Source organism: Strigops habroptila, chromosome 5 (genome assembly GCF_004027225.2).
Source record: "Strigops habroptila isolate Jane chromosome 5, bStrHab1.2.pri, whole genome shotgun sequence".
In the NCBI taxonomy this organism is placed as follows: Eukaryota; Metazoa; Chordata; class Aves; order Psittaciformes; family Psittacidae; genus Strigops; species Strigops habroptila.
Window position 1 is genome coordinate 69,808,504 of NC_044281.2, and position 26,117 is coordinate 69,834,620.

Genomic DNA, 26,117 nt, shown 5'->3' on the forward strand with positions numbered 1-26,117 from the left:
TATAGCTGGTATCTTAATAGTTTAATATTAATCTAGTAGGACTGGTTGATAAGACCTGGGCTCCTAGAAATATTGTTCATTTTATCAGTTTTGATAAAAATGAAAGCCAAAAAAGAAACCCAAATAGAGGTTCAAAAGATATTCTCAAATTCTTATCATATTAAGAGAAATGTGGTCCTACAATATAGCTTTACAATTTCTGTAAGGTACATAATAGGAGAACAGAAGAAAGCAAAAAAAGCTTTCACCTATCCACTTTCCTCCCTACTTGAATAAAACACACAACGCAGCTATTTCTTACCAGGCAGAGGTTTTTGTTGAAGAACAGAAACACCGCATGTCTCAGCATCAATTGCCAAAACATATCCTTCTTTGCAGCCCATGTAAATTTGTGAGGTTGCAGACCAGCAGTGGGCAGTTGGATGCAGCAAAGGCCTAATATAATTTCTAGGCTTCAGCACAAAAATAAACAAATTCCATCAACAATTGGCAAGTATCTGTACAAGCAGTTACATACATTTTAAGGCAAGAAAAAGGATCATTAACTTAAAGAGTCTGACCACTTGTATAACATCAGCCTTGCTTTACTCAGTCATTTGTTCACTGAGGCTTGTAACTTGAGAAACAAGAACATTTTCCCAAAATGCCTATGCCTGGAGATAGTTTCTTCAGGGAAAAAATATCCATTATGGATTCTTGTCATGAAAAGTCTTATAAAAAGACAATCTAATAAAATTGGTCCTGGGGAAGAAGTGGAGTTAAGTGGGCTTGTCATGGTAAAGCATGGTAAAGAAAACTCAGGTCCCAACTGTAAGAAATATTGAAACAAAAGTAAATCAATCTAATTCAAGAAACAAAAGGATTGAAAGCAGTAGATTTCAATTCCTTTCACTCTGCTGCCCCATTGTGGTTACACCTTGGTACACACCCAGCCTCAGAACCTTGTTCTAGAGTATGGAATCCTAACACATTTCAAAGCAGCAAACAAGTGCACTAGCAATGGGCTTGCTTTTCTTACTTGCCTCTCACACATACCTTACGAATGGGCTACAGCCTCCAAAGACCACGTAATACAGGTTGAGGACAACTCCTTTCAATAATAGCCTAAATAAATGGTTCTCCACTTTGGATGCTCACATCAATGTGAAAAACATTGATCTCAACTGGCTCAGATTTAGTGTTAAAGAACAAAAATCCTTCTGTCAAATACTATAGAGATAGGGAGAGCTTTGTCAGGCCATGATACTATTCCCACTGCATTCAGCTGAACGCGCCTCATGAACCACCACAGGAGAAGCAGGTTGTCTCTTATTAATTGAAAAAACATGGATGATAGGAGAGAGGAAAATAACTCCAAGGTATATACAAATGTCGAGGCACAGATTTTAGGCCAGAGTCAGACAACTGCTCACGGACATTTGTAATGGTACACAAATCATTAGTGATGATAACTGTTGATACATCTGCCACAGCAGCCTGTCAATGTACAAAGACAGTGAAGAACAGTAGTTACAGCAGCTCTATAATGGACAGCCTGGTCCATTACAGCAACTGTAATCTGAAGATATATGGATATCTGAGGAACACAGCAAGTTCAGTCATTTCAATCTCTCTCAAAGTTGCTGCATTAGACACTTTTCAACACAAGGGTCTTGATAAAACAGTATTTCAAAGAAGTATCTTCTCCATCAAGTATATTCTCAACAACTTGTGGGGGAATTGCTTTGCCAAAACCATATGTTCCGTGCTGGGGTGCTGGAAGAGGGTGCTTGACCTGACAAGACATATGCATGGGATTCCTCCCCAGTGTGAGGTGTCACAAGACCTAGTAGTGGCTCAGTTTTTCTGCTAGAGATGGAACATATGTACACAGGCATGCATGGAGGGGAGAATTGGTGCTGTAAGGCACAATAAATGCAAGTCCTGCAAAAAATTACTCAGCTATCATAGCATGGAGCAAGGTGAAAACATGCAAGAAATTGGTTCAGTATCTCCTAGTGCTAAACAGTGAGTGTAGCACCTCACAACTTACAGGAAACAACATACCACCACGAGAACAAAAGGAACAACAGCAGCATGTATTTCTGAACAAAACCACCCAAACCCTTTCCTTTCTAAATAACCTGCTGTTCATTACCCTATCAATATTCACAACCAAAATACACCCACCTAGAGAAGTTGGAGAGTAAATAATTACCACGTAATTTGAAAGAAAAGGAAATCTTCATCAAAGACTAGTAGAACAATCTACTCTTACTCTAGGAATATTTCTAAGGAGAACATAATCACCTTGAAGGTGCTAAAAAGAAATCTAGGTTTCTCTGAAGGCAGTTAGCAATGCAAAGACCCTTAGTGGTTTCTAGTATAGAATCATAGAATCATAGATTGGTTTAGGTTGGAAAGGACCTTAAGATCATCTAGTTCCAACCCTCCTGCCATGGGCAGGGACACCTCCCACTAGATGAGGTTTCTCAAGGCCCTGCCCAACCTTTTCAACCAAGTATGGTTGAAAGCACAAATTTTTCCATGTGGAAAGTTCCTGACATGGTTCTGCAAGTTCAAGCAGACAAACCTAGCATTTCTGAATGGAATAGCATCCATTCAAGGACAGAAAAATTCTATTAAGCCTCACAGACCTAATATGGTAGTTGCTGGTTTTTTCCCCAATACCTCTTGTAATTCACTTTACATGCTAAAGAACAAAGTGGGTTTTGCACTTCAACATCTGTACATAATACAAGAGGCAGTAAGGCAGAAGAAAAAGGCAATGCCCCTAATGAGCATTTTCATTTTCTGTGTTCTAAGTGATCTGAAATAAAAGCAGTTCATGTGTAAACAGAATCAGTAGATGATGTTTGTTTGTAGTTATTGATTGTGCTGGAAACCAAGGGCATCAGCAGGTTCACAGTGAAAAACCTCTGTGAATCTGAATGCATGAAGCCATGAAAAGATGATGAGGTCAGGAAAGCATCATTCCCTGTTTTCATTTTCTATTTTGCTTTATAAGAAAAGTTTATGGCAGAAAACTGTGGTATACTAATCTGACAATACAGAACTCACATTTGCCCACTGAAATGACACAGTATAATGCCAGTAACATCTTGTACGTGGTAGTTTAGGCATCTCATATATCACAAGTCACCACATAGAAATTGATGGTCTTAATCTTAGAATTAGAATCCCAGATTTGCAAGTTAAATGTTTTCACACTGGCAGATGCTTCTGGTTGGTAGTCAAGTGAAAGTAAACTTGGGAACAGTTTTGAGGCCTCTCAAAAGAGGCATTTCAAGGGAAGCTAACAAGTAAATGACCAAATACAAGTGAGACAAACAGGCAAGTTCAACACTGACAGTGGTATTGGAGCGTATTTCAGAAGCAACGGTTGCTGTCTCAAACAAAGCCTTCCATGTTTCCATAGCTTGTGACATTTCAGTCAAATAGAAAACAAATCCCAAAGGGAAGTAAGGATACCTGAAGGTTACTATCAGTTTAGCATGGGAATAGGTTTTCCAGGTTTTGGCAGGGCACATTAGCTTGGGCATGCTTAAATGCTGACAGGCTTATACTGCTTCTGGGATACATATTAGTACCTCCACTGTGCAGATATATGACTGTGCTAGGACCTGTGCAGTAGCAGCATGACTTCTAAGTCTCCTGTCAAAATGGATTTCAAAAATATTATTGAGACAACAGATTTGTTTACTGGGTTGTACCTGTCTAACAGACATGCAAATTATTAACACCTATTTGCATAAAAAGTATAATGACTTGGGATAGTAAAAAGGAAAAAAAACCCCAGTAATTACCATGAATGTTTCTGCTTCATCTCCTTCCAGTCCAGCAATGGCTGAAACTGGCAAAAGAGGGCCATAGTATGGGTCTTCATCATAAGAAATGGGGAAAAACAAATCTGTATGACGACTCATAGACCCTTGTGCATCAGGGAGTTCCACAGGGCTGTGAAAAAGCAAGAGACACTGTCTGAGGAGAAGAAATATTATGAACAGGAAATGCTGATACAAAACTGAGAAGCAGGTTTTCAAAAGTTTGAGACACCAACTCATTTAACGGGCTTTGCTTCTGTGAGAGTAATGAAGGATTGTTGTAGGCAATCATTCTACATGGCACATACCATTTCACTGAAAAGTCATAGTAAGGCTACTACAAAAGAGGAATGTTCCTAATGGACAGAAACGGATTGCCATGCTCTAGCTCAGTGTCTTGTCTTGTTGCTTTGTATAAACAACCATTCTATGTTACTGTTTCCTTACTAACCGGGATTAGTAAAGTCACACACTTAACTTGCCTATGCTGTGAGGATTCCTGCTTCATGTTTACTTGCAGAAAGTTTAATGATGATGAAAAATTAGTACCAGTATTTGCCTGCTGCACTCCAGAAATTGGTGTATGAGTGGCTGTTACAATGCTTCTACTGAATGGAATGAAAAGTGAGGAAAAAGGAGAATATATGTATTATTTTCACGTGTACTCTATATAGACAGGAGGCAAAAACCCCTTCAGTATTCTTTTCAGATCTCAAATCAAGGCCTTGTCTATACTTTCTCTAGTATATGGCAATAGTTGGCAATATATTAATGGTTAACATATGACTTTTATACCAACCTCAAAAACCAGTTTTGCATAAATAAATTCTAGGTTTGCTGTGCTCAGTAAATTGCATTGACAGAGCCACCCCCTCTGGATCAGTAAATTGGCCACACAAGGTGGAAATCACACAGAAAATTGATACTGGTTTTGGGACAACTCGCAAATAAAACAGCATATTGTTTAACTATGCTTACTAGGAAGCAACTTGATCCGAATGTGGTGATTTCATAGCTACAAAAGCAATACTCAACATAGCCACTTGCAGGAAAGCAGTCCAGGTAATACCTTAATTCAGTTATGCAGCTTTTGGTGGAGGCTGCCAAGGCAGCTGATTAGTATTAGCTTCATGATGTGCATAATCTGGACATGTGAGTGCTAAGAAATTAAATCATAAATTCAATTAACTTGACTTACCAGATAGATCCACACTGGTGGTGATTTAGCAATTACTGATTGCAATTGCTTGGTGAACTAAATTGGATTAAATTCTTTGCGAACAGATGTGGCTGCTAGTTTTAGTTATTAAAACAAACAACTAGATTTTTCTCTTAACCTGAAGGGTCTTCCACTTACTTTTGCGTCAGGTGATGCTCATCATTATTCCTTTCAATATGCCAGACAGTAACATTGTTCTCATCAACAAGACAGAGTTGTTGCCAATTCATAGGGTTAAAACTCATAGACGTCACTGTTACCCCTGGCTGAGACTCGCTGCACAGGAGGAGATTTTCTTGCCAGTTCCTTCATTAAGGAGAGTAAAAGAAAATCAAATCCATTAAATAAGTCAAAACCATTCGTGCTAAAGGTCTGGATGTGATTATGACTGACTTTCAAGATCAAATTTGGAAAACAAATATTTTGTCACTGACAAACATTTCTGCTGTTGAATAAGTTAGGTCCTCACGAGAATGCAAAGGAGGTGGTTAATTAGCCACACCAAAAATTGTTACTGCTACAAAAAGAATGAATAGTAAAATAATTTTGAAAACTGCCATTTTAGAACCGTTCTCATGCACTTCCTTTTGTGAAAGACCAACAGACTCATGAGACATGGATTTTTTTCTGTCAGTTCCATCAGTGACTACTTGCATGACCCAATCAACTCTCCAGCACCCCAGCCCTCAGCCTTGTTTTTCCAATGCATGCTTTTCCATAATTACAATGCTTGCAGGCTTGCAGATGGAAGGGATTATTATTAGGAAATAAACCACAGTCAGCCCCTGATTATCTATGGATTAATTACTTAGGAAATACAATAACTGTGCTGTGAATGCAGACATGCAAGCTATGGCTGCATTAACTAACATGAGCACAAACCAGCCGAATTTGTGTAGGGCTGCTGTGTATAGCTGACACAAGGCTGGGAATCTGCTTTCCACTGAATTTCCTTTTGTCCAGTCTAACCTATTTTATGTTCTCGTAATCTAATTTGTGTATTTATTTCTCCATTATCTAGATTAATTCTTGACTGCATTTGCATTTTTAGGTGATGTCCAAGGACTAATTAACATCATTTGAAGCAAATGGTTAAAACTACTTCTTAATTTATTGGACAATATATCTGACTGCTAATCTAAATAACATTTATAGCTTTAGTATTTATCTTTACCGCTGAGAGGAAACAAAACCTAAAATGCATACACTGCAGTAAATGGATTTAGTATAATCCTGGTTTTCTGGCCTGTAATAAATTCACTCACATAAACAGGTCAGGATGCAAGACAAGGGTTAATATTGATGGCATATGCAAATAAAAAAGAGAAGTATTCACACATACACAGCAACTCTCATTACAGTTACAGAAAGCTATAAGCTGCAATCCTGACTTTAAAAGACATCAGCGTAGCTCTTTCTCTAAAGATCTGTCAGCATGTTCTCATCTCATACCTAACAGATAGTGCCAACACTCTTTTATAGTAGATAAAATACTAAGATCTGAAACTATATAGTACATGTATCTGAAAAAGAATCTGGCATTAAGCCTCCCCTTTGAACAGAATGGAATAAAGATCTAGGGATAAAATATCTCAGATGAAAGGCAGCTTTTAGTTATCCATAAGCTTTCTATATTTTGAGACTGACATAACTTTCAAAACATCTCTTAAACCTCTGATTCCAAACTTCTTAAAATACAGGAACTGTGCATTCATTGTATAGCAATTACACATTGAGATTTTTCTCATCTGTACATATACATTTCTACAATGAATGAACAATATAATCCAATTGCAAAAATGAAGGTCCTGATCTCACAGTAAATTCACATACTTCTGCTCAAGTTATTATAAATTCTACGTTTAATATTGTAAGGTAATTCTATTCTACTACTAAATTCTTTCTGACTAGAATCTAGGATGGTTCTTTCATGACAAAGAGCTGCTGATAGCCATATTCATGCTGATTCAAACAGGTTTAAATTGGCCTTGGAAATTACCACTACTTTAAAGCATTTAAACATTTCTAGATATTTCCAGTTTTAAGAACAACCTGAAGAAGTTTTTCAAGATGGTGGATTTTTGTTCAAGTGCACATGAAGAACACATTAGATCACGTGTGTTATTTCTGCTCTAAGTGACATGCATGTAAGCTTTTCAGGCCAGTGAGGCTGTCTTGTTGGTTTCTACTGTGATACACACACAGCCATCCTTCCTGAATTACTGTATGTGATCAGAGTTCACAGCAAACACTATTCTTCATAAGGGATAAAGAAGAGGCATCTGTAATTCTATCTACTGTTATTACTAAAATTCTGAAGTTACAGGAGTTTCTGCCTCTTCACTAATCATTGTACAAGAAAAGGTCACAATTAAATTGGGACTATACAGAATATTCCTTACACCTCCTTGTTTCCTCCTACTCCACCCTCCCCATCTGTTATGAAGAAGTGCTCATGCTCCACAGTCAGTGCACGCTTGCTGGCAATGGAGGTGATGAGGATTATAGTTTTACAGAACTGTTTTAAAAATTAAATATTCTAACTTTCTGTTAGAACTAACTTTCTGCACTGTATTATTTAATACTTCTTTTCATGACGATGAGCAGAAAATGATGATCTAACCCAGTGAGCCAGGGTAGTGTTATCACTGAACAAAACTGTAAGACAGAACTAAGATCAAGCACAATTAAGAGGACCACTAAACAGTCGAGGGGGCACAAAAAAAGTAGAAATTGGCTTTAGAATGTTTTTCCTCTTTTCAGCAGGCATGTTTTTTTCACAAACAGCATGGTATTGAGCTTCCAGGGGTGAACAGGTAATTAAATGATGCTGAAGACTTTGAAGAAGGTAGAAGATAGCTGTAGCAAAGGAACAGTCATTCTGACTAGTGGCTCCTAATGCTAGAAAATCAACACCAACTTTGGTACAGAAAGTTTGCAGACAATGATCAGTCAGGGGAAAAAAGGAGATGAAAGTAACCAGTGTGTCTTCCACATTTGCTAATTCATGCTACAACAGCACACACACAAAAATATGAATTAAATGTAAATGGTATTAGATTTTAAACTCTTACCATATTGAAAGAACAAATTCTGGGATGGAAGAGTAACTGGCTAGATATGGACCTGTGAAACTCAATGCAAGCAAGGCGTAGTCCAGCTGAGCATTACCTGAAATGTGAAAGTAAAGAACATGGTCTCTAATCGGCCTGGACTTTATTGTACACTATCCCAGCTAAGAGCACTCTTCTCAGTTCCTTTATATCCACTTTAACTCTTTAAAGACATTCTTAAAGCCTCTGAGTTTTTTGCTTCACTAAGATCATATTTTTTATTTGCTCATAAAAATGTTCCCCATGTATCACTGCTTGGAGATTTTTCAATTTTTTTCAAGAATACCTTGGCTTTTTCAAGTGTTTTTTGCCCAAGTACCCTGAAATCTTTTGTAGTCATAATTTGATTCATATACATGAAAAAAGCAAGTAGCATGATACTTATTTAAATGGAAATGAAGCTGAAACATGAGTAAGGCAAGCAACTTAACTAAGGAGAGAAATGTTACAAGGCAGGCAAAAAAAAATCCTAAACTCCAGAATTTAACTGCAAGAACCCTCATTCCTCTCATATCTCAGATTTGTCAATGTGGTTTCAGCAGACTGCTTGGAGCCTACTGCAGTATGATTTTTCTTGTGATTTTGACTATATTTTCCTAAAATTAATTCCATTTGTTCTCCCTTAAACCCGCTCCATTTTGTGCTGTCCTATTCCTTCCTAGCTTAAGCCTAACTAAAAGTAGTGCAGTGGAAAATTCCTTCCACTGCTTTCCAAGCATCTTGTCATGAGACACTTTTCGGTCACAGTTTTTCAAGTCTCATTAAAAAAAACCCTTCAGAAAGTGGATGAATTAAGTATTGCTTTAATGAAAGGGTGACAGGGAGGATTACTACATCACTACCTTTTAATTCTGTCAGTTTAGTGAGTTCTGGAAAAGTGTAGATATATATGATGGGATTCAGCCTCCGGTCTGAAAAGGCCAACACGTGACTGTTCCCATTCGCTGCGAAGGCTCCCACCTGGCCTGTCTGACACTGCAGCGCTGTTGTCTTCTTTGTTTCGATGTCCAGGAAGAGGATGTAATTGCCACAAGGGTAGCAGACAGTTTGATTGTTGACAAAGCCAAAATTCTTGTTCGAGAATCCCTGAACCCAACTTACAAAAGAGCAATGGAATGTTAAAACATTAATCAAACATTTCTCAAAACACTGTGATGAAGGGAATGCTGTAGCCCAAGTTACACTGAACTGATGTTAGACTTATCCTCACACCACGTTGCAAAACCAAAATAACTTCAAGATCTAGTACTATGGATCACTACATCAGTGTTTCCAAAAATACAGGGTCAATCTTACCCTGGTGGAGCACAAAGGACAGTCATAAGAACAAGGAGAGATGCTTATATTTCCCTTTTCACTAAAAACAAAGTTAGCCTGTTCACAGGCTCTGATTTGGTATTCGTATATTATAGTAATAGAGTATACTTTATTCTGAATTACATAGGTCCAATTCACACTTGGGACCCAACTGTGTTTGCTTAACCTTTTTACACTTTCATAGCTCAACTCATTCCCATAAAATAAAAAGTACAAAGGCATGGCTTGGGTTTATATGAATGCAACCAGGACAACTGTTCTGCTTTAAAGACGTTAATACTTTAACATGCTAAAACTTTGGAATGTAAACAGGATGTGTTACACAAGGACTGAAAGAAATTACCGAAAAGGAGGCAGCTTATGAATTTACAACACATCAACAAACTCATAACTGCCTGCAGATCCTTCTGCCTTTCAGAAAGCGTGTGGATAAACATCAGGGGCCTCTTATCTAAGGGATTTGCATTTATCACTAAGTGAAGGTGGCTGAGCCACATCTTAGCCTGCTAGTACCATGGCAGAAAAATTCCAGCAGTGTAACAGCTATCCTCTGTGTACAACACTGCTGTGAGCACATTCTAATTTCTGTTCAGAAACTTTCCATCCCTTCTCTTCTTCCAAATAAGAGCGTTTGACTGGAAGAGATCTCTGTCCTCTGCAATTGCAAGCAGCATTTCTATGTTCCTTTCATGAACATAAGTCAGTCATAAGATCACCTCAGCTGCTGATCCTCTGAACTCTTACTAGAAGATTGTACTGCAGCCTTAGCACTCTCATAGTCAGGAATGCTTTAAAATGACTTGTCTTAAGAAACATACATGTGTGCAGAGAGGATGGCAGTGGTTTTTTGGTCCCCCCCAAAAGCTGGCTCCTATTACAATAATTTATACATTGGGATTCTTCTATTTTACAGCAAGGGACGTGGTTTAGTGGTGGACTTGGCAGTCCTGGTGTAACGGTTGGACTTAATGATTTTAAAGGTCTTTTCCAACCTAGTTGATCCTTTGATTCTACATCCAGCAATAATTTCTCATCATCTTTTCTGAGTAGCTTCTGCTTTTGGCTTATTTCACTACACGCCAGATGACTAAATGTAGCCAGAGGGAAGTGGAAGCACACTGACCACGTGCTTGTGCAGATGAACTGAACACCATGGCAACAAAGAGGAGACTTTTCAGCTGATGAATGTTTTCCTGGACTTTTTACACAACAACTAGCTGTATGATGTGCCATGGCACATAAGCAGACCTTTATGAACATGCTCACAGGACTAGTTCTATGCTTTTCTCCAACATTAGATCCGAATAGTGGAAATGAAGTATTTTTAACTTCTATTTGCAGGGGTAAAATGAAATCTAGAAAACATGTATGCAGGGAGAAATTAATGAGATGTCAGAGCAATTTTATCATCCTTATACAACCAGTAAAGGCTTAAGGGGACAAGGATCCAGGCTGTTACCTGGTGTCATCTCTGACTAGTGCAATACACAGACAGGTAACCAGCCATGGCTCACTCACATTTCCCATGCTGTGTCTGTCTCCAGCTCTATATAAACATTGTGTCAGAAGTATTTCAGTCATAAAATTTGCCAGCTGGTGAAATGTAGATGGGGCAAAGTAATTAGAGTTTCCTTACAGAGCATTATTCCACTGAAAAAAATGCTAGTTCCATGAGTTTTGTCAAAGTTCAGTGCTTTCTGAAGACACAAACTACAGCATTCCAATTGCCTGCTGTAAAATAATTTTTGTCACTGTCTTCTGATATACATACTGCTAGTGCTAACACTAATTGCTAAGAAAGGCAAATTTTAAACTTTTCCATTTTATGGAAATGGACTTTGCTTCACATTCAAAAGCATTTAAATTCTTTTTTATTTCAGATAACGTTTTCATTTCGCAATGGTGTTTTCACTTGCAGCTCTTGCAAGTAACACCAGTTTGCACAAGGGACTTCCTCCGAATAGCAATGACATGCTTCAGATGGTATCTTTTTCACTCTGCAAGTATCAGAACGGTTAAGGCTGAAGCCTGCTTCTCCTAGTAGTAGAACAAATAGTAAATGCTGCACCTATAATTATGGATGTATGTAGCCATAAGCATTGATGAAATGGCTGAAATACTTACAGAGGGCAAGGAAGCTTAAACATCTTGTTCCATTACATAGTAAGAATGTTTAAACATCCTAAATTGTTGTGAAAGGCTCAACAAAGGTGGGGTAGGAAGGATAATTCATCTACAGTGCCTACTTGTTCAGAACCAAAAAGCAAGTTGTTGGACTACCAAGAGCTCTGGAAGAGAAGTGTTATTCTATATATAGTGTGGGTTACGTCTGTGGGAAATGGAAATCTGAAAGTCTCTGACATGCAGGTTAAAATGCTGAGAAAGGCAGGACTTATAATACCAAGAGCCATCGCAGAAAATTATGACAGTGGGGTTTAGGAGGTACAAAACAGCCACGGAAATTCTAGAGGTTGAAGTAGTCCAGGTAAAGCAGAAAAAAGATGTGGTCATGAACAGAACTGAACCGTATGGGTTCATGAGGCCAGGTACTGAGAAGAAAATCATGCCCCAAGAGGGCATACTGTGTGCTGCCAGAACCACTATGGAAAAGGCAACAACTTATCCATCCGCCCAGGCAGGGACACACCCATGAATTTGAGTTAACGAATTTAGCGCTCCACCCGCCGGGGCACGCCTCAGCCGCCGGCAAGGGTGCAGTGCATGTGGTGGTTGTGGGGAGTAGGGGTGGATAGAGGCCAGCCAGGGGTAGAAAGGGGCACAGTAACACCAGGGAAAGGGATGAGTAGCTCAAGCTAAGATAGAGAAGGTACCTGTGCTGCTGTTGGGCTGAGGGGACCTCATTTCAGAAGGATGAAAAATGGTAAGGGGCCCAGTATCATGTAAAAAGCGGGAGAAAACATGTATTGAAATAAGAGGTGAAGGAACTGAATAATCATGATCTTTATATGGATTTGTTTTCCATTAAAGATTTGATACATACCTCTTCTTAAATAAATGCATTTAAAGTTTTGCCTATATTTGCATGCAAGACATCTGCACCTTCATCCAGCTTCCAAAATGGATCGCTCGTTTTTACCAGCTACCAGTCTTCTTTCAATGGTCTCATGCACCTTATACACCTTCCTTTGGAAATCAACAGTGGTGTGATAATGCATTGCTGCCTATGTTGCCGAACAATGTTGTCAAACACAGGTAATGACCTTCCTAATAATGATTATATATTGCGGCTGCTGATGCAGCTGGAGTCTAACTAGAGCCTGGACTAGTTTGTACAAGAAGGTGTCATCAGACAAAAGTTGTGAGCTCAGTGAACTGCCGTATTTTGCGTCGGCACCAAGGCAAATGTTCTCATTTGACAGTGGAATATGTTGCTCTAAGAAGCTGTGGCTGCCCCATCCCTGGCAGCGTTCAAGGCCAGGTTGGACGGGGCTTTGAGCAACCTGGTCTAGTGGAAGGTTTCCCTGCCCATGGCAGGGAGTTGGAGCCAGATGAGCTTTAAGGTCCCTTCCAACCCAAACCAGTCTGGAATTCTGTGATCTTACACCACACTTATCAACTCATCAAGCTCCAGCTTAAAACTAGTCAGGGTTGCTTATTCCTGTGCTAAGGGCGGCGAAACCCACCACAGACTCATTCCCACCACATGCTGCGGTGCAAGCGCCTCTTTCCCTCCCCGTCCCCCAACTACCCGCTGCCCTAACACAGCCCACAGCAGCCTCCCTTCCCTATTAAGCTTGCCCTATTCTCTGCATAGAGCTGACCCGTGGTGAGAGGAGCACAGCCCCGGGAGCATGGGACATCCCGCTGGGGCTGAGGGCTCGGGAATGCGTGGTGCGGGTGTGGATGTGCGTGTGCCGAAGGGCGCGGGCTGTCCCGGCCGGCCCCACCTCACTTCCAGCGCGGCCTCCTCGGCCGAACCGCAGCGGCGGGCCCCGGCGCGAGGCTCCTCAGCGACCGCCTCCATCCGCGCCGCGCCACCGGCCTGTATACACCCGTCTCTTAGGAACCGGAGCGCCTCCCGCCGGCCTCCAAGCAGGCCGCTGATTGGCCTATGAGCACGGGCAGGCATTTAAAGGGCCAGCAGCCCTAGAGAAAGGAGCGCGGTGGGCGCTGGAGCCGGGCAGGGCGTACTCAAGCAGGCAGCGGTGAGGGGAGCGCCCTGTGGCGTGTAACGCCGTTGTCCCACCAGCCCCGGTCTCTGCTTCGTCGGGTGCTTCTGCCCGCTAGCCACTGATATCTGTGGCCTTTAATGTGGGTAATCAGCCGCTTTATCAGGCGGAGGAGTGAGTCAGCCCCGGGGTTCCTTCGCTGGGACACCACAATGGTCCTTCTGCAGCTGCCGCTCCCATTCCAAGTGAGTGGCATTTGGCCTCTCACTAAGTGAGGCAGCTGTAGCTGTCCTCCTGTTGCTTCCATGTTTTCCTGTCATGAGGTACTGCAGTTGTCGGGATGCATAATGCAGCTCTCCTGAAGCTGCGAACGGAACTGAGGAGAGGTTGGCTGCTGAAAAGAGTCACAGAATGGTTTGGGTTGGAAGGAGCCTTAAAGATAAAGTAGTTCCAACCCCTCTGCCGTGGACAGGGACATCTCCCGCTAGACCAGGTTGCTCAAGCCCAAGGAAGTGAAGCTACAATCTTTGTCTATATACTTAAGCTTTTAGCATGGTAACACAGTACAAACCTCCAAGTATATTTAAAAGCAATAATATCTCCTTTTTCCCTTTCCTAAAGGGGGAAGTGTTATTTATAGTGTTTTGCTTGTGTTAGTTCATTATCACTTATCTGTGCCGTGGTAGTGTGCAGATTTGCGATGCTGCTACAGTGCTATAGAGCAATGATGCAGAGTGGCACTCCTGTCCAGAGGCAGCAGGGCAAGCCTGTACCTTACCTCTTGTCTCCACACTTGCCCTGTGTGCCATGCAAAACCAAGGTAGGATGAAGAAATGGGTCTGTTTTTCCATGGTGCCCTTGAGGGGCTATTGCAGCACCCAGATCTTGTGATGCTGCTTTGGGTTCCTACATGACTGTTTCTGGGCTGCGAGTTAGCAGACTGTCTGTGTTGTTCCTAATTGCTAAAGGAAATCTCAAGTTAATTTTCTCTTTTTGCCATGACCCAAAATGTTGCTGAATCTTTCCTAAGGGCAGGCATTCAGAGGAATGAGAAATACGTCCACTAACAGCTATTTTTTTAATGTCAGGAGAAATTATTTTGTTGGCAAAGGTCGTGTACAGGTTCTGTTTGCCTAGGGCATGGCAGGCTTGTGCAACAAATCACTACTCCCTTCACAGCTGCTTGTTACATAATCAGTTAATTACCTAATCAAACCACAATGACTTGTCAAGAAATTAGGTTCTTCCGTTCTAATGGCTAATGGTGTCAGGTTCATGGTTACTTTACTAGTGGCCACCTCAGTGTTTGCCTTGCAGGAGAGATCACCACAGAAAATAATGGTCTTTGCAACATGATGCCTGAGGCCCAACTCCAGTTACAAAACCAAACTAAAAGTCACCAACAGGCAAAACTTCCCCACTTGTGTGAGCACAGATCCACTGATGAGACTGGAGAAGCTCTGGCTCCTGTTAGCCTTGGGGGTTTGGCAGAGATGTGACCATCGCCAGGAAGGCCAGGACTTTCCTTCCCTTCGGCAAGGGCTGCCCCAGCCCTCTGGTGCCTACAAAAGTGCTGTTTCCTAATAACATACAGCTCTGACTTGAAGGTTGGGTGAAAGATGCGTGGAGCCCCAGGAAGGGAAGCATTTTACTTCTAGGACCACAGATCAACTTGGACACTGTGTGAAATGCATTAAAAGGAAAGCTCCTCCATTTCCACTATTATACCCCAGAAAAAGCAGGTACAAGGAAAGCCCTGGTGCCCTCACCTCAAATGAAGAGGGAGCAAAAGGGTTGGAGAGGACTTCTGTCTGTGGTTTGATTCTCTCTTTTGCTCTGTGCACATACTGATGCTCCCATGTGTCATGTTTGCAGAAGCAAGCATGAATTCCTCTATGACTGTAAAGTAGCAATTAAATGGAATCTAACTTTTGCTTGCACTCCCTTATCTCTTAGGTTGTCTGTTAGATTATCTGTTGTCACCTCTTGGGTTTTCCTCATGAAGGCGAATAGCTGCAGGAGAGGGAAACCCTCCTCGTAAGGGAAACCCTCCTTGTAATCCTCAAGGTGGGATTGGATTTTGATGGGCAATAGGTAATGCAGTGGTGCTGTAGCAGGAGAGGACCCTGTCGAGGGAGAGAAGCAGAAGGAGACTTCCCATCTGCTGGAGGCACTACTTGAGAACAACAGGCACACGGGGTGGAGCTTTGCTGTAAGTTTCTCATTTAAATGGCAGTGCCAGCTAGAGTGGGTTGTACAGAGGTTATAAAGAAGTGCAGCTTAATAGCGCCTGTCCCAGCAAGCAGCTCAGCGTCCCCGGTGGGGAGGACGGTCAGCTCAGGGAGGAGCCACCGGGACGCTCGCTCCTCACCCCGAAACACAAGCTTTCCCCTCTCTATGGGACTCGGCGCCTGAGGCAGGGCGCTGATAACCCCCGGCGGGTTGGAGGCCGGCCCTAGCACTGGGCTGCCCGCCCAAGCCCCACTGAGGGGCGGTGGTTCCCGCCCTCCCTGCGGCCGCCCCCTGCGGGCGGGGACGGCGCGGTGGGGAGCGGCACAAACCAGCACAGCACAACGCAGCACAGCGCGTAGCGATGGCGGGCGATCACTCTCGCAGCCTGGGCAAGGGTAAGTGCCGGCCCCGGCGGGCAGCGGGCTGCCGTATCGCTTCAGCCGGGGCTGGCTGTAAGGGGTCTGCTCTCTGTCTCCTCAGGGAGCGCGGCGCCGGGGCCGGTGCCTGAAGGGGTGATTCGGCTCTACAGCATGCGGTTCTGCCCCTTCGCACAGAGAACGCGCCTCGTCCTCCGCGACAAGGGCATTAGGTGAGGCCTTCCCGGCGGGCCCGTGTGGCGCGGTGAGGGGCTCCCCGCCGGCCGCCCTCCGCTTCCCGGCTTGCCCGCACCCCGGTGCCCGAGCACCCCGCGGGCTGTCGGGGCTCGCAGGGGGCGGTTCGAGCTTACCTTCTTACCTGGGCGTCCCGAGTGGCTCTTAACTAAACATCCCTGAATCAGTAAATGGGAAAAAGTTTCCGTGGGTGATTTTACCGTAAAGCTGGAATTTCTTAAGACTTGATCTGGGGAGTGGTGTCTTGCTGAAGTGGGAGATAAGAAGGCTGCTATGAAGTCAATTATGTAAAGGCCTAATGTAAATCTGTAGGGAGAAACTCCAAGCTGATTCTTCTTTTTTTCTTCATCTGTCATCCTGAATGCTTGCAGTAATAATATTTGAGCTGGTTGTGGGTAAACATGAGTAGAGCCTTTAAAGTGTGTTACTTGGTTTTGATGTAAGCTGCAGTGAAAATTCTGGGAGATGCGAACGCAATGGTGAGTGAGTGGCCTTTTTAAAAGATGTACTGTTTTCCTGTAATATCTTGTTCCTCTGCTGTACTAAGTTAATGGAATTGACTACTTGTGTTTGTTTCTTTCTCAGGACAGCCATGTCAGTGTTTTTAAGTGGGGTCTAGTGCTTCCCTCAGTTCACAGTTTCAAAGTAATGGGGTTTCCCACCAAGTCCCAGGCCTGCCAAAGGTTTGTTAACAGGGCTGGGAGTTCATGTTCATGTAGTGAATGCTTACCATTCAGTTCTCTTGATAACAAACAAACCAAACCAACTCAACTCTCATCTTGTTTTCTTTTTCCTTGAGTCTTTCTTCAAAAGAATAGGTGCATTAAAACTTCCAGGTCAGTTTAATTCTGCCTTTATTTAGTGTCTTTGGATTGATTTTGGAACTGGGAGATTTGTTTTAGTATAGTGATTTTGGAGGGCTTTTATGGCTACCTAAATGTGGTAGTTGCCTTCTGGTAACCTTTCAGTTGTTTTGCAGGTTCAGTTGAGCTCGGCAGACCTTATCAGTATTTATTTTCATTTACCTTAAACACCTGCTCTGTGTGAGGCCATAGGTGGGGAAAATAGGTAGGATGCTCTCCTGATCTGCTCTTTGCTGTAAGGTAAGATGACAATTCTGCTGCAGTTCTAAACTGGAGTGTAGTTTACTTGTGCTTCTTTCATCGAATGCCCCTAACCTGCATGTGAAAGTGCGCTTGAGCTTTGTTTTTAGAGTGACGGCAAGGGCTGCCTCTGTTGTGTACTTCCAGATTGTTTGTGTGGTTTTTACTAGTTTAATAAATGACTCATTCTAAGACAGTGCTGATTGTCCTTCAGTAAAGTGCCCCTCCCCTCTGGCAGTATTTGTATGTGTCAGATGGTGTTAAAGACATTTCTTTGCCTTGGGTTTCCCACAGCAGAGGCTCAGATGTCTGACTCCAGGAAAACACATAATTTGAGTGGTACAGCAATAGGGCCAGCTTGAGTTGGGTGCCTCTGGAGATGGACCAGGACAAAGAAACCCCTAGGCTTTCGTACCCTTTCAATCTCTGCACTTGTTCTTAGCATGTTCTTCATGCACCTTGCATGCACCTCTTGGTCCAGTGGTGATTTTTGATCTGGGGTCTTCTTCCTAATTGGATTCTTTCTCTGGATCCAGGTGGGCCATTAGCTGGATAGGTTGCAGCTTCTGCTTTCAGTTGTGGCTTCCTTATCTTAGTTGGCACTGATCTCGGCGCCTCCCTTCACAGAACTAAGCAATAGTTCAAGATAAGTTCAACTTTTCTAGGTCACAGTTTGCAGCCTAAGGCTTCAGCAACTTTAGCTAATCATGCTCAGCAAAACTACTCAGACAAAATAAGAGTTATAAGAATTCAGCTAACTGAACTTAATTTACAACAATGGTTAGTCTTGCAAAGGACTTCAGGGAAGACAAGGAAGAGTTTAGTGGTGGATTTGGCAGTCATGGGTGAACAGTTGGACTTGATGATCTTGAAGGTGTTTTTAACCTAGTTGATTCTATGTTTCAGCCTCTCAAGTACTGTAGCTGTTGAGGTGTAATGGCTGCATTTCACTGTGGTATGGAGTTGACTGTAGCAGAACTGAGCCTGGGTCTTGTTTCTTTTGCTCTTTTAGCCATGAAGTAATCAACATCAATCTGAAGAACAAACCTGACTGGTTCTTTGAGAAGAACCCCTTTGGGCTGGTTCCTGTTCTGGAGACCAGCAAGGGCCAGCTGATCTATGAGTCCCCAATCACTTGTGAATATTTGGATGAAGCCTTTCCGGGGAAGAAGTTGATGCCTTCAGACCCATATGAGCGAGCCTTTCAGAAGATGCTCTTGGAACACTTCTCAAAGGTACTGTAGGATCAGTGTGGGATTGTGTTTCTTACTTTACCATAGCACCAAAACCTGCAGTTCTGTTGCCAGTGCTGCTTTCGTTCTTTAAGGCAGGTCTTGTGCTTGGGAGGAGTTATTTGGGGTCTCTTGCTGTGAGCGCATACAAACCACTATGTGTCTGAATTGCTCCTAGCATTTGTGTGTAGGGATGGATGCAGGAAGACAGCCAAGCTAGTGAAAGTGTATATGACTGAGGCAGGATTTTGAGCATCCCACAATAGAGCAAGGCTAGTAGACCAAACCAGCCGAATGCCTGAGACCTGGATAGTAACAACTGCTGTATTTTAATCTGAGTCTTCCTGCAGGAAGTACTGTATGAATGTGGAAAGCAAAAAGTGCCTGACTGAGAGAGCCTACAACCATGGATGAGAGGTAGCTGTAGACATGGGACATGTATAAGGTTTTGGGGGTTGGAGGAGAGCACTGTGACTGACTGGAAGTAACCTTCTGTGCAAGCACATGCTTTGAAGAGTCTAGGAAGTGAAAGAAGTCTGTTTGGATATGAGGCAGAAGAGGAGAGAGGAAGCAACAGAAGGTGCAAAGAGATGTGGACAAAGAAGAGGGTTAGAAAGGAAGATGTATTTACAACAGGCCTTTGTGAATAGGCATGATGGGAAGAGGGTCACAGGGAAGCATATTGCAAGAAACAAAACATGCACTGAATGTTGGCTGTAGGAAGGACAAGATCGTAGAAAAATGGTTTTCTGAGTTTTGAAGAATATAACTTATTGAAGCTTGGCCACTGGGCAACTTTCTTGTACTGTATGGTAATTGCTCTTCCAATTACTAAATCAGAAAATGCACAGGTTTGTAGCAACCTGCATATTCTGGGCTGCGTGTCTCTTTCTTAAAGTACCTTAAATGTTGATAATAAAAGTGCATTTGGAATTCAGAAATGTGTAACTGGGAAAAGAGTACTTCTCTGTACCTTGCTAGCTTTTTTGTTACTTTTTTAGTAGTGTGTGCAAATGGGAAACATGCCATTCTTTTCATTGTTCTCTTATTACAAGACTAAAATTCATTAGTATTTGCATTCATTCTTTCTTTAGGACTCTGCTTATCTTTTCTGAAGTATGAAAGGTTTTTATTAATGGACTTTAACTCTTTAAAGTTAAATCTTTAAGATTTAACTTGAATCTAATATCTTACCATTTAACATTTTAAGGTCTGAGTGACTTGCTTGTATTATTGTAATAGGAACATTAAAAACTTTATACTTTCATTTGTATAGATAACAGCATTGATCTTGAAGTATTTGGGGGCAGTCAAAGATGGACAGGACACCACGGCAGTGAAAGCAGAGATTGCTGAGAAGTTTGGCAAATTTGAAGAGGTAAGAGTATTTCATGGTCAATGAGCAGGTTGCCAGTTATTGCATGATCCCATTTTTCTTTCATGGTGGGGCCTTTGGAGCTAGACCTCTTTTCACTTAGTAGTTACAGCAATGAAGAATCTTTCCATTTACACTCCCCAGCCTAGGATGCACAACAGTACTGTTAGAGAAAATTCCAAGTAGCTAAACTAAGCTTCCTATGTATGGTGAAGGCTCTGTGGGCTTGTGGATTCTTTTTGAACTCTGGCTGCTGCTGTTGTCTTGGGTATCTTTGTTTTGCATTAAATGTAGGGAGACCTTGCAGCATGTTCTGAGAGGAGTCTGAGCTGCTGTAGAGCATCTGTGCTGTAGTTTTGCTGAAATCACTGCAGATACCCCAGCGATGACACAAAATCTCTTTTGTTCAAGAGCTTATTTTCGTTGGGCATGAGGCACAGCAGGATGTAATCTGTCCTTTGCAGAAATCCAGGCCTGGGCCATGTTGTGCTACCGGTGGTGTAATGCAACTTCAGCAGAGCTCCAGGAAGTGTCAGGTGGCTTTGATGCTGTATTAGCACTTCACGATCTGACTCTAGTGGTTCCTGGCTAGTCTGAACAAGTCAGACTTGCCTTTATCATGAACCCATTCCTTCTGCATCTTTAGCAGCCACAACTAATGCTTGTCTGACTTGGTGAAGAAGTGTTCTGCCAGAGTGTTTTTCTTCAGGTGCAAAGCTACCGATAGCTTCCTAGTACTTTCCTAGCTCTCCCAACAGTCCTGTGCATTCTGCTTCTCCACCCCCTTGAGTTGCCTAAATAAAATTGTTCTTAGGGTATCCGTGTCTCTCAGATCAGGCTGATGCTGGAGTAGTGCAGTTCTGGGGGCAAGCCATGTGTGTTTCACTTCCCTGAAAGACTGACCTATTAAACATTAAGGAAGAATTAACCTTCTTCCTGCTTTATTAATGCTGTTAAATACTTGCTGCTCTTTCAGTGCCTCTATTTTACTGTAGCTTGAAGGATTTTGCCACAGCAGCTGAAGGTCAGCTGAGGATGGGGGGGAGGAACAGGGTCATGCAAACTTCATGTAGCTTATTGCAAGAGAGATTCGAGGAAGTGTTTTGAAATGCTTCTGTGTTAGTTTGCTGCTACTCGACAGAGGGAGCTGTGTTTCCATCTCTGCAACTGCTCGGTTATATTCTGCCAGACACCTGGTAATCCAAACTGCTTGAAGCTTCCTGAAGGACTTACTAGATCATGGGGGCTTGGGGCCAGGGAGTAAATGTTATAGGAGTATAGTGTTGTGTGTCCAGAAAGGCAAAGATTTGTAATGTCTCTCGAGTTTCACCTTTAAAATGCCAAAGTGCCTTGGGGACTTTGTATAAACATAGGGACTGGTCTTATGAAAGAAGAGACCAAGTTCCTTAAAGCATGTTAAACTTGGATGATCATGGCACTTGAAACGTATCAGAAGCATAAATGTAACAGAAGAACTTGATGAATTCTTTGTGGCTCTGCTGTCTGAGTTGAACTGTGGGAATCTCTTTGGTATATGTGGATGTTACACTTGCTTTCCTTTGCGCCTGAAATCAAATCCCATTTTAGATGTAATGTGAGAAATGCTTTCTTAACACCGCTTGGCCTCCAGTGCTGTGGGAAAAGAGTTCCTGCTAAAACAGTGTTCTAGCTTACCTGGATGTTACATTTAGCTGGATTTATTGTTCAAGAAATGCATGTGCATTGCTGTGTGTGATTAGTCTGGGCATTAATGCTTTCTGACAAGTAAGAAATCACAAACTGAAGGATTCCGAGAGCTAAATTTCTTTTTGTTAGTGCACAAGCTGCGGCTCGCTAGTGATTAATATTGAGTTTTTGAACCTCTGGAGAAGAGCTGGACTGACAGTGTATGAAATAGTTAAGCTTGATGCTACAGTAGCTACAGAGTAGCTCTGACTCCCCAGATACTGAATGCACAGTCTAAATGTGCTGTATCTCCATTATTTGCTGTCTGATCCCTTTAGTCTGCCTGCATTCTCCTGTGAAGTGGGCTTTTTGCTACTGTGGTGTCCTGTTGTGGTAATTTTCCTTCTGAGGGTACTTGTCATCTCTTGCCCCTCACAGGTTCTGTCCAAACGTAACACCACGTTTTATGGAGGGGACTCCATCTCCATGCTTGACTACATGATCTGGCCGTGGTTTGAACGTCTGGAACCATTACAGCTGAAGGAGTGAGTACCTTGCCTGGCTTCCAGTGTGTACTGAGGTGCCTCAGCATGAACTTTGCATACACTCTGCAGCAATGGGCCACACTCTTGGGGGCTGCCGAAGAACGTTTGTGTTGTGTTACAGTTTGGGGGAAGCATCTTCTCAAAAGAGAAATGAGTTGTTCAGGGATCTGCTCTAAACAAGCTTGATTTCACAAAATTATTTTTTTCTTACAAAACATGTTTTCCTACAAAATAATTTTGCCAGATCCAGAGAAAGTGGTTGAAATACAAGACTTTCTCTGTATCCCTAACATCATAGGTGACAATGGCCTTTATTTGAAGGGAATAGAGGAATGAAAGCCTAGGCTCAGATTTCTTGGACCAAAGCCTCAGGCTTGAAATGCAGTCTTCTGTGCCTCTTGAGAAAAACTAGCATGACAAAGGAGAGTGATTTTGTTTTGAGATGGGTGAACTGTATCCTTCCTTGCTGTAACTGATAGATCTGTCCCTTTCTAATAGTGGGGGTTTTTTTACATGTAAATAAGCGTCTTGGTCATATCTTTAGACAGCTCCAGTTACCATGATATTGCATTATTATGTAAGGAAATGCTATCAGAGGAAAACTACTTTATAGCTGCCTTAAAACAGGGCTAAAGAATCAATTTGTATGAGGAAGTGAGTGAGCACAGAACAGTTAGTCTCACCCTGGTGCCTGAACCGTTCTTGAAGAACAAGAAAGACACCGGAATCCTTAGCATTGAAAATTCAGGCACTGTAAAATGAAGGCTTTACTGGCGGGTTGCTGACCCACTTTGTCTCCTGTGTGGTCCTTGATTGGAATGGGAAATACTACAAGCAATATAGGAGCATAGGTCTAGAGTCATTAAGGTATTTGAATGACTGGGGATCTGAGTTATTGTATGTTAAGATGCTTTCTGGGTAAGGGTTAGTAGAAGTTATGCATTAACTAAACTTGGGAGTTAATTGTAATGCACAGTACTTGGCTCAATCTGCCAGAAGAGACTGAAAATAACAATTTCCTCTTAAGCTTTTGATTTGCCACACAGTGGTTGGGGTTTTGTTTGTTTGTTTTTCAGCTGTGTCTGAGTGGGTTTATGGATTTAGTCTGTTAGTTGAATCCTCGGTTTCCTCAATAGGCTGCATCTGTGTTTTGAGCTGCTGGGTTGCAGGGCAGTACAAACTGCACAGCTTGTCTTGGTATACAAGAGAGAGGAGAGAAGAGCTTTGTGAGCTGTTGAGGAGGACTCAAGCACTGCACACAGCGTTTGCTTTAAGAATCACCATTAACAAAGCATTCCAGAGGGAGGCAGTGGTGCACAAACCTCTGCCCTCAACTTGGAGCAGATGATAAATAAGAGCTGTGTCTTTTGCAGCAGAGATAATGAAAGTAAAAACATGCTGATATCTTGCACAGTAAGTGCTCATTTGTGGTTTTGCTCAGCTTAGCAGAGTGCATAAGCTCTGCAAGAACTCCTTCCAGATTCTAGTCTGTCTTCTATGATCTGGTACATATTTCTGTCACCAGCTCTGAGCTGGGAGGGAGAAAGCAAAACAAGCAGTAAAATGGAACTGTGCAAGTTGTTTTGCTTCCTTTATGCCCTCCAAGTTTGCCATTTACGTTATTCAGTCTCTTTCCTTTTCCTGTAGCTCTTTGAGTCACACCCCAAAGCTCCAACGCTGGATGGAGGCCATGAAGGAGGACCCTGCTGTCAAGGCTACAGTGACTGACCCACAGATATATAAAGATTACCTGCAGCTCTATTTGAAGAACAGCCCTGAGGCATGTGATTATGGGCTCTGAGGTGCCAGCAGGCACATACTTGCTGAAGTGCTTCTTTTCGGTGTGAGCTGTGGGGAATCTAATTTGGTGTAGGCTTTTCTGTGGTTGCATTTCATAATGGGGAATAAATCTGTGCTGAATTGGGTGAGAAACCTGAGAACTCCACTTCTTCCTCTCCGGAGGAGGATGTGCAGGCTTCAGGAAGGAGATGGAAAGTCATTGCTGGTCACGTTTATAGCATAAAGGAAAATGTTGGCTTTACTCAGAGGCGATGTTCTGTTATCTCTGGCCTCTTTGCAAGCATTGCTGGTGGGCAATCCCTGAACTAATCCTATTACTTAGTTTAAAAATTGTAATACTGGTGTCTTGAAAATAAATAAAAAGCAAACAGTGGTGTCTTTAAACACAATTTTTCCTTCCTCTTTCCAAGCAGCTGTTAGTCACTGGACTGGTTGTGCAGAGGGGAGCCTGTAAAGGCTAAAACAGATAGTATTGTCTCTGAAGTTAAGATGCAGTTACCTAATACAAACTGGCCTCCACTTAATCCTGCAGGGACCATCTAGTAATGGCTTCCAGTTTGGGTTGGATATGCTGGGGGAGTGTGTAGTAATAATCCTTCTCTGTCCTTCTGAAGTAGGGTCATGTTTATTCTAGGTCCTAACCTGAGTTACCCTAAAGGCTGGAGTAGGGAGTAGAGCTAACAGAAACCATATCCTGAGCAGAAGGACATTTATTTTCTGTTCTTCTCCAGAGTTCAAAGTGCTGCAATGCATATCAAGATGTAGGTGAAATGGGAGAACTGAAGTAGAAGTTCAGTCAGAGCATTATATACTGGTTGTGTCTTGCTGCTGGTGAAGGAGTGAGTATGTTGTGTTCTAGCAGGTAAGTGGCAGGATCAGAGCTTTGTAGTTGGACATTTTTTGAAGCTATCCTATATGCTGATATAACAGAGTGGGGACAAGATTTTTTGAATCAAAAGTAGTTGCAAGAAAGTCTTCCTCTTTCTTTTTTCTCCCCACATATGGGATTAAAAGACCTATGGCCTATTCTGGTGTTGCTCAGCTGTGTACGTGTTTCTCTGTCAGACCACTAACAATTCAAACTAGCCACAATTCCAGGGAATAAGCATACAAAAAGAAGGCAGAGCAGCACATTCAAGGCCAGGGCTGTGGTTCCTGTGGTGCTGAGGCAGTTGTCATGAGATACACAATTCCTTTGCCATTGCAATGAGGTAAGGTAATACAGAAGAAGGTGGTGGTTCATGGTTTCCCTGGTAATTGAGACACTTGAGTGTCTTGGACCCTTTCTGGAGTAAAACTGGACTAATTTTCTTTACCTTTAGCATGTTTTGCCCCAGCACAGTAAGTCTGAGGAGGTGCATGCTTGTGTAACTTCGAGTAGGAAAGCAGATAAGAAAGACAGATTTGATAAGAAAAAAGAATTAGCAGGAGCTTGGACTATCAGCCTGCAGCTATTGGAGGAGATTGCTTATGATCTTACTAGCTTTAATTCAAACTGTGCTTTCCCCCCTCCTGTTTATCTGTGTGGCTAACATCTGGCACTATTTAGAGAAATACTAATTGCTCTGCTGTTCCTTCCAGAATGCTGATGTTCTTTAAATAATTTCCCAGCCCAGATCTGATGCTGTACATGGTTTGTAGATTGTCATTAGAGAACCCAGAAGGAAGCATAAAGCTGTGAGGTGTCTTGTCAGAATGTGCATCTAGGCTATTTCTATAGATAGAAGTGGGGTTTGAGCTTGCTGAAGCCACTACCTCTGAAATGGTGTTGGTGGGATCTTGGTGTGGCAAGTTTCCAAGGATTAACTGCAGAACATTTTGGTTTTATTAGCTGCTCTGCTTTGCGTAGGGCTTGTTAACACTGTTAGTATAGTAGGCTCTAAGTTCTTAAGCCTAAGTCTTCTATAAACATGCTAGGAATATCTTGGGTGTATTATTGGGTGCTAGTGAG

At 42.4% G+C, this 26,117-nt stretch overlaps 2 protein-coding genes across 6 annotated transcripts in view; one reads left to right on the forward strand and one right to left on the reverse strand.

Annotated features, from left to right (window-relative positions):
• Nucleotides 1–13,460, reverse strand: part of CFAP43 (cilia and flagella associated protein 43) — a 50,220-nt gene extending 36,760 nt beyond the window's left edge. For 2 of the 5 annotated variants that reach the window (XM_030486707.1, XM_030486706.1), the window contains exons 1-6: nucleotides 13,382–13,460; nucleotides 8,999–9,252; nucleotides 8,118–8,214; nucleotides 5,182–5,349; nucleotides 3,807–3,957; nucleotides 302–452 (exon numbers count right to left, since the gene is read on the reverse strand). In XM_030486707.1, coding sequence (XP_030342567.1) covers nucleotides 302–452; nucleotides 3,807–3,957; nucleotides 5,182–5,349; nucleotides 8,118–8,214; nucleotides 8,999–9,252; nucleotides 13,382–13,458 — 898 coding nt within the window. In that variant the 5' untranslated portion in view covers nucleotides 13,459–13,460. Of the gene's footprint in view, nucleotides 1–301; nucleotides 453–3,806; nucleotides 3,958–5,181; nucleotides 5,350–8,117; nucleotides 8,215–8,998; nucleotides 9,253–13,381 lie in introns of those variants that run through there. The other 3 variants (XM_030486708.1, XM_030486709.1, XM_030486710.1) reach the window with 3 other exon arrangements.
• A 2,527-nt stretch (nucleotides 13,461–15,987) lies between these two features.
• LOC115608223 (glutathione S-transferase omega-1-like) lies at nucleotides 15,988–24,550 on the forward strand. The gene is made up of 6 exons (XM_030486711.1): nucleotides 15,988–16,230; nucleotides 16,316–16,424; nucleotides 18,562–18,784; nucleotides 20,058–20,159; nucleotides 22,260–22,366; nucleotides 24,014–24,550. Exons 1-6 carry the CDS (start codon nucleotides 16,197–16,199, stop codon nucleotides 24,165–24,167), a joined length of 729 nt encoding a protein of 242 aa, XP_030342571.1. The 5' UTR covers nucleotides 15,988–16,196; the 3' UTR covers nucleotides 24,168–24,550.
• Nucleotides 24,551–26,117: the final 1,567 nt, after the last annotated feature.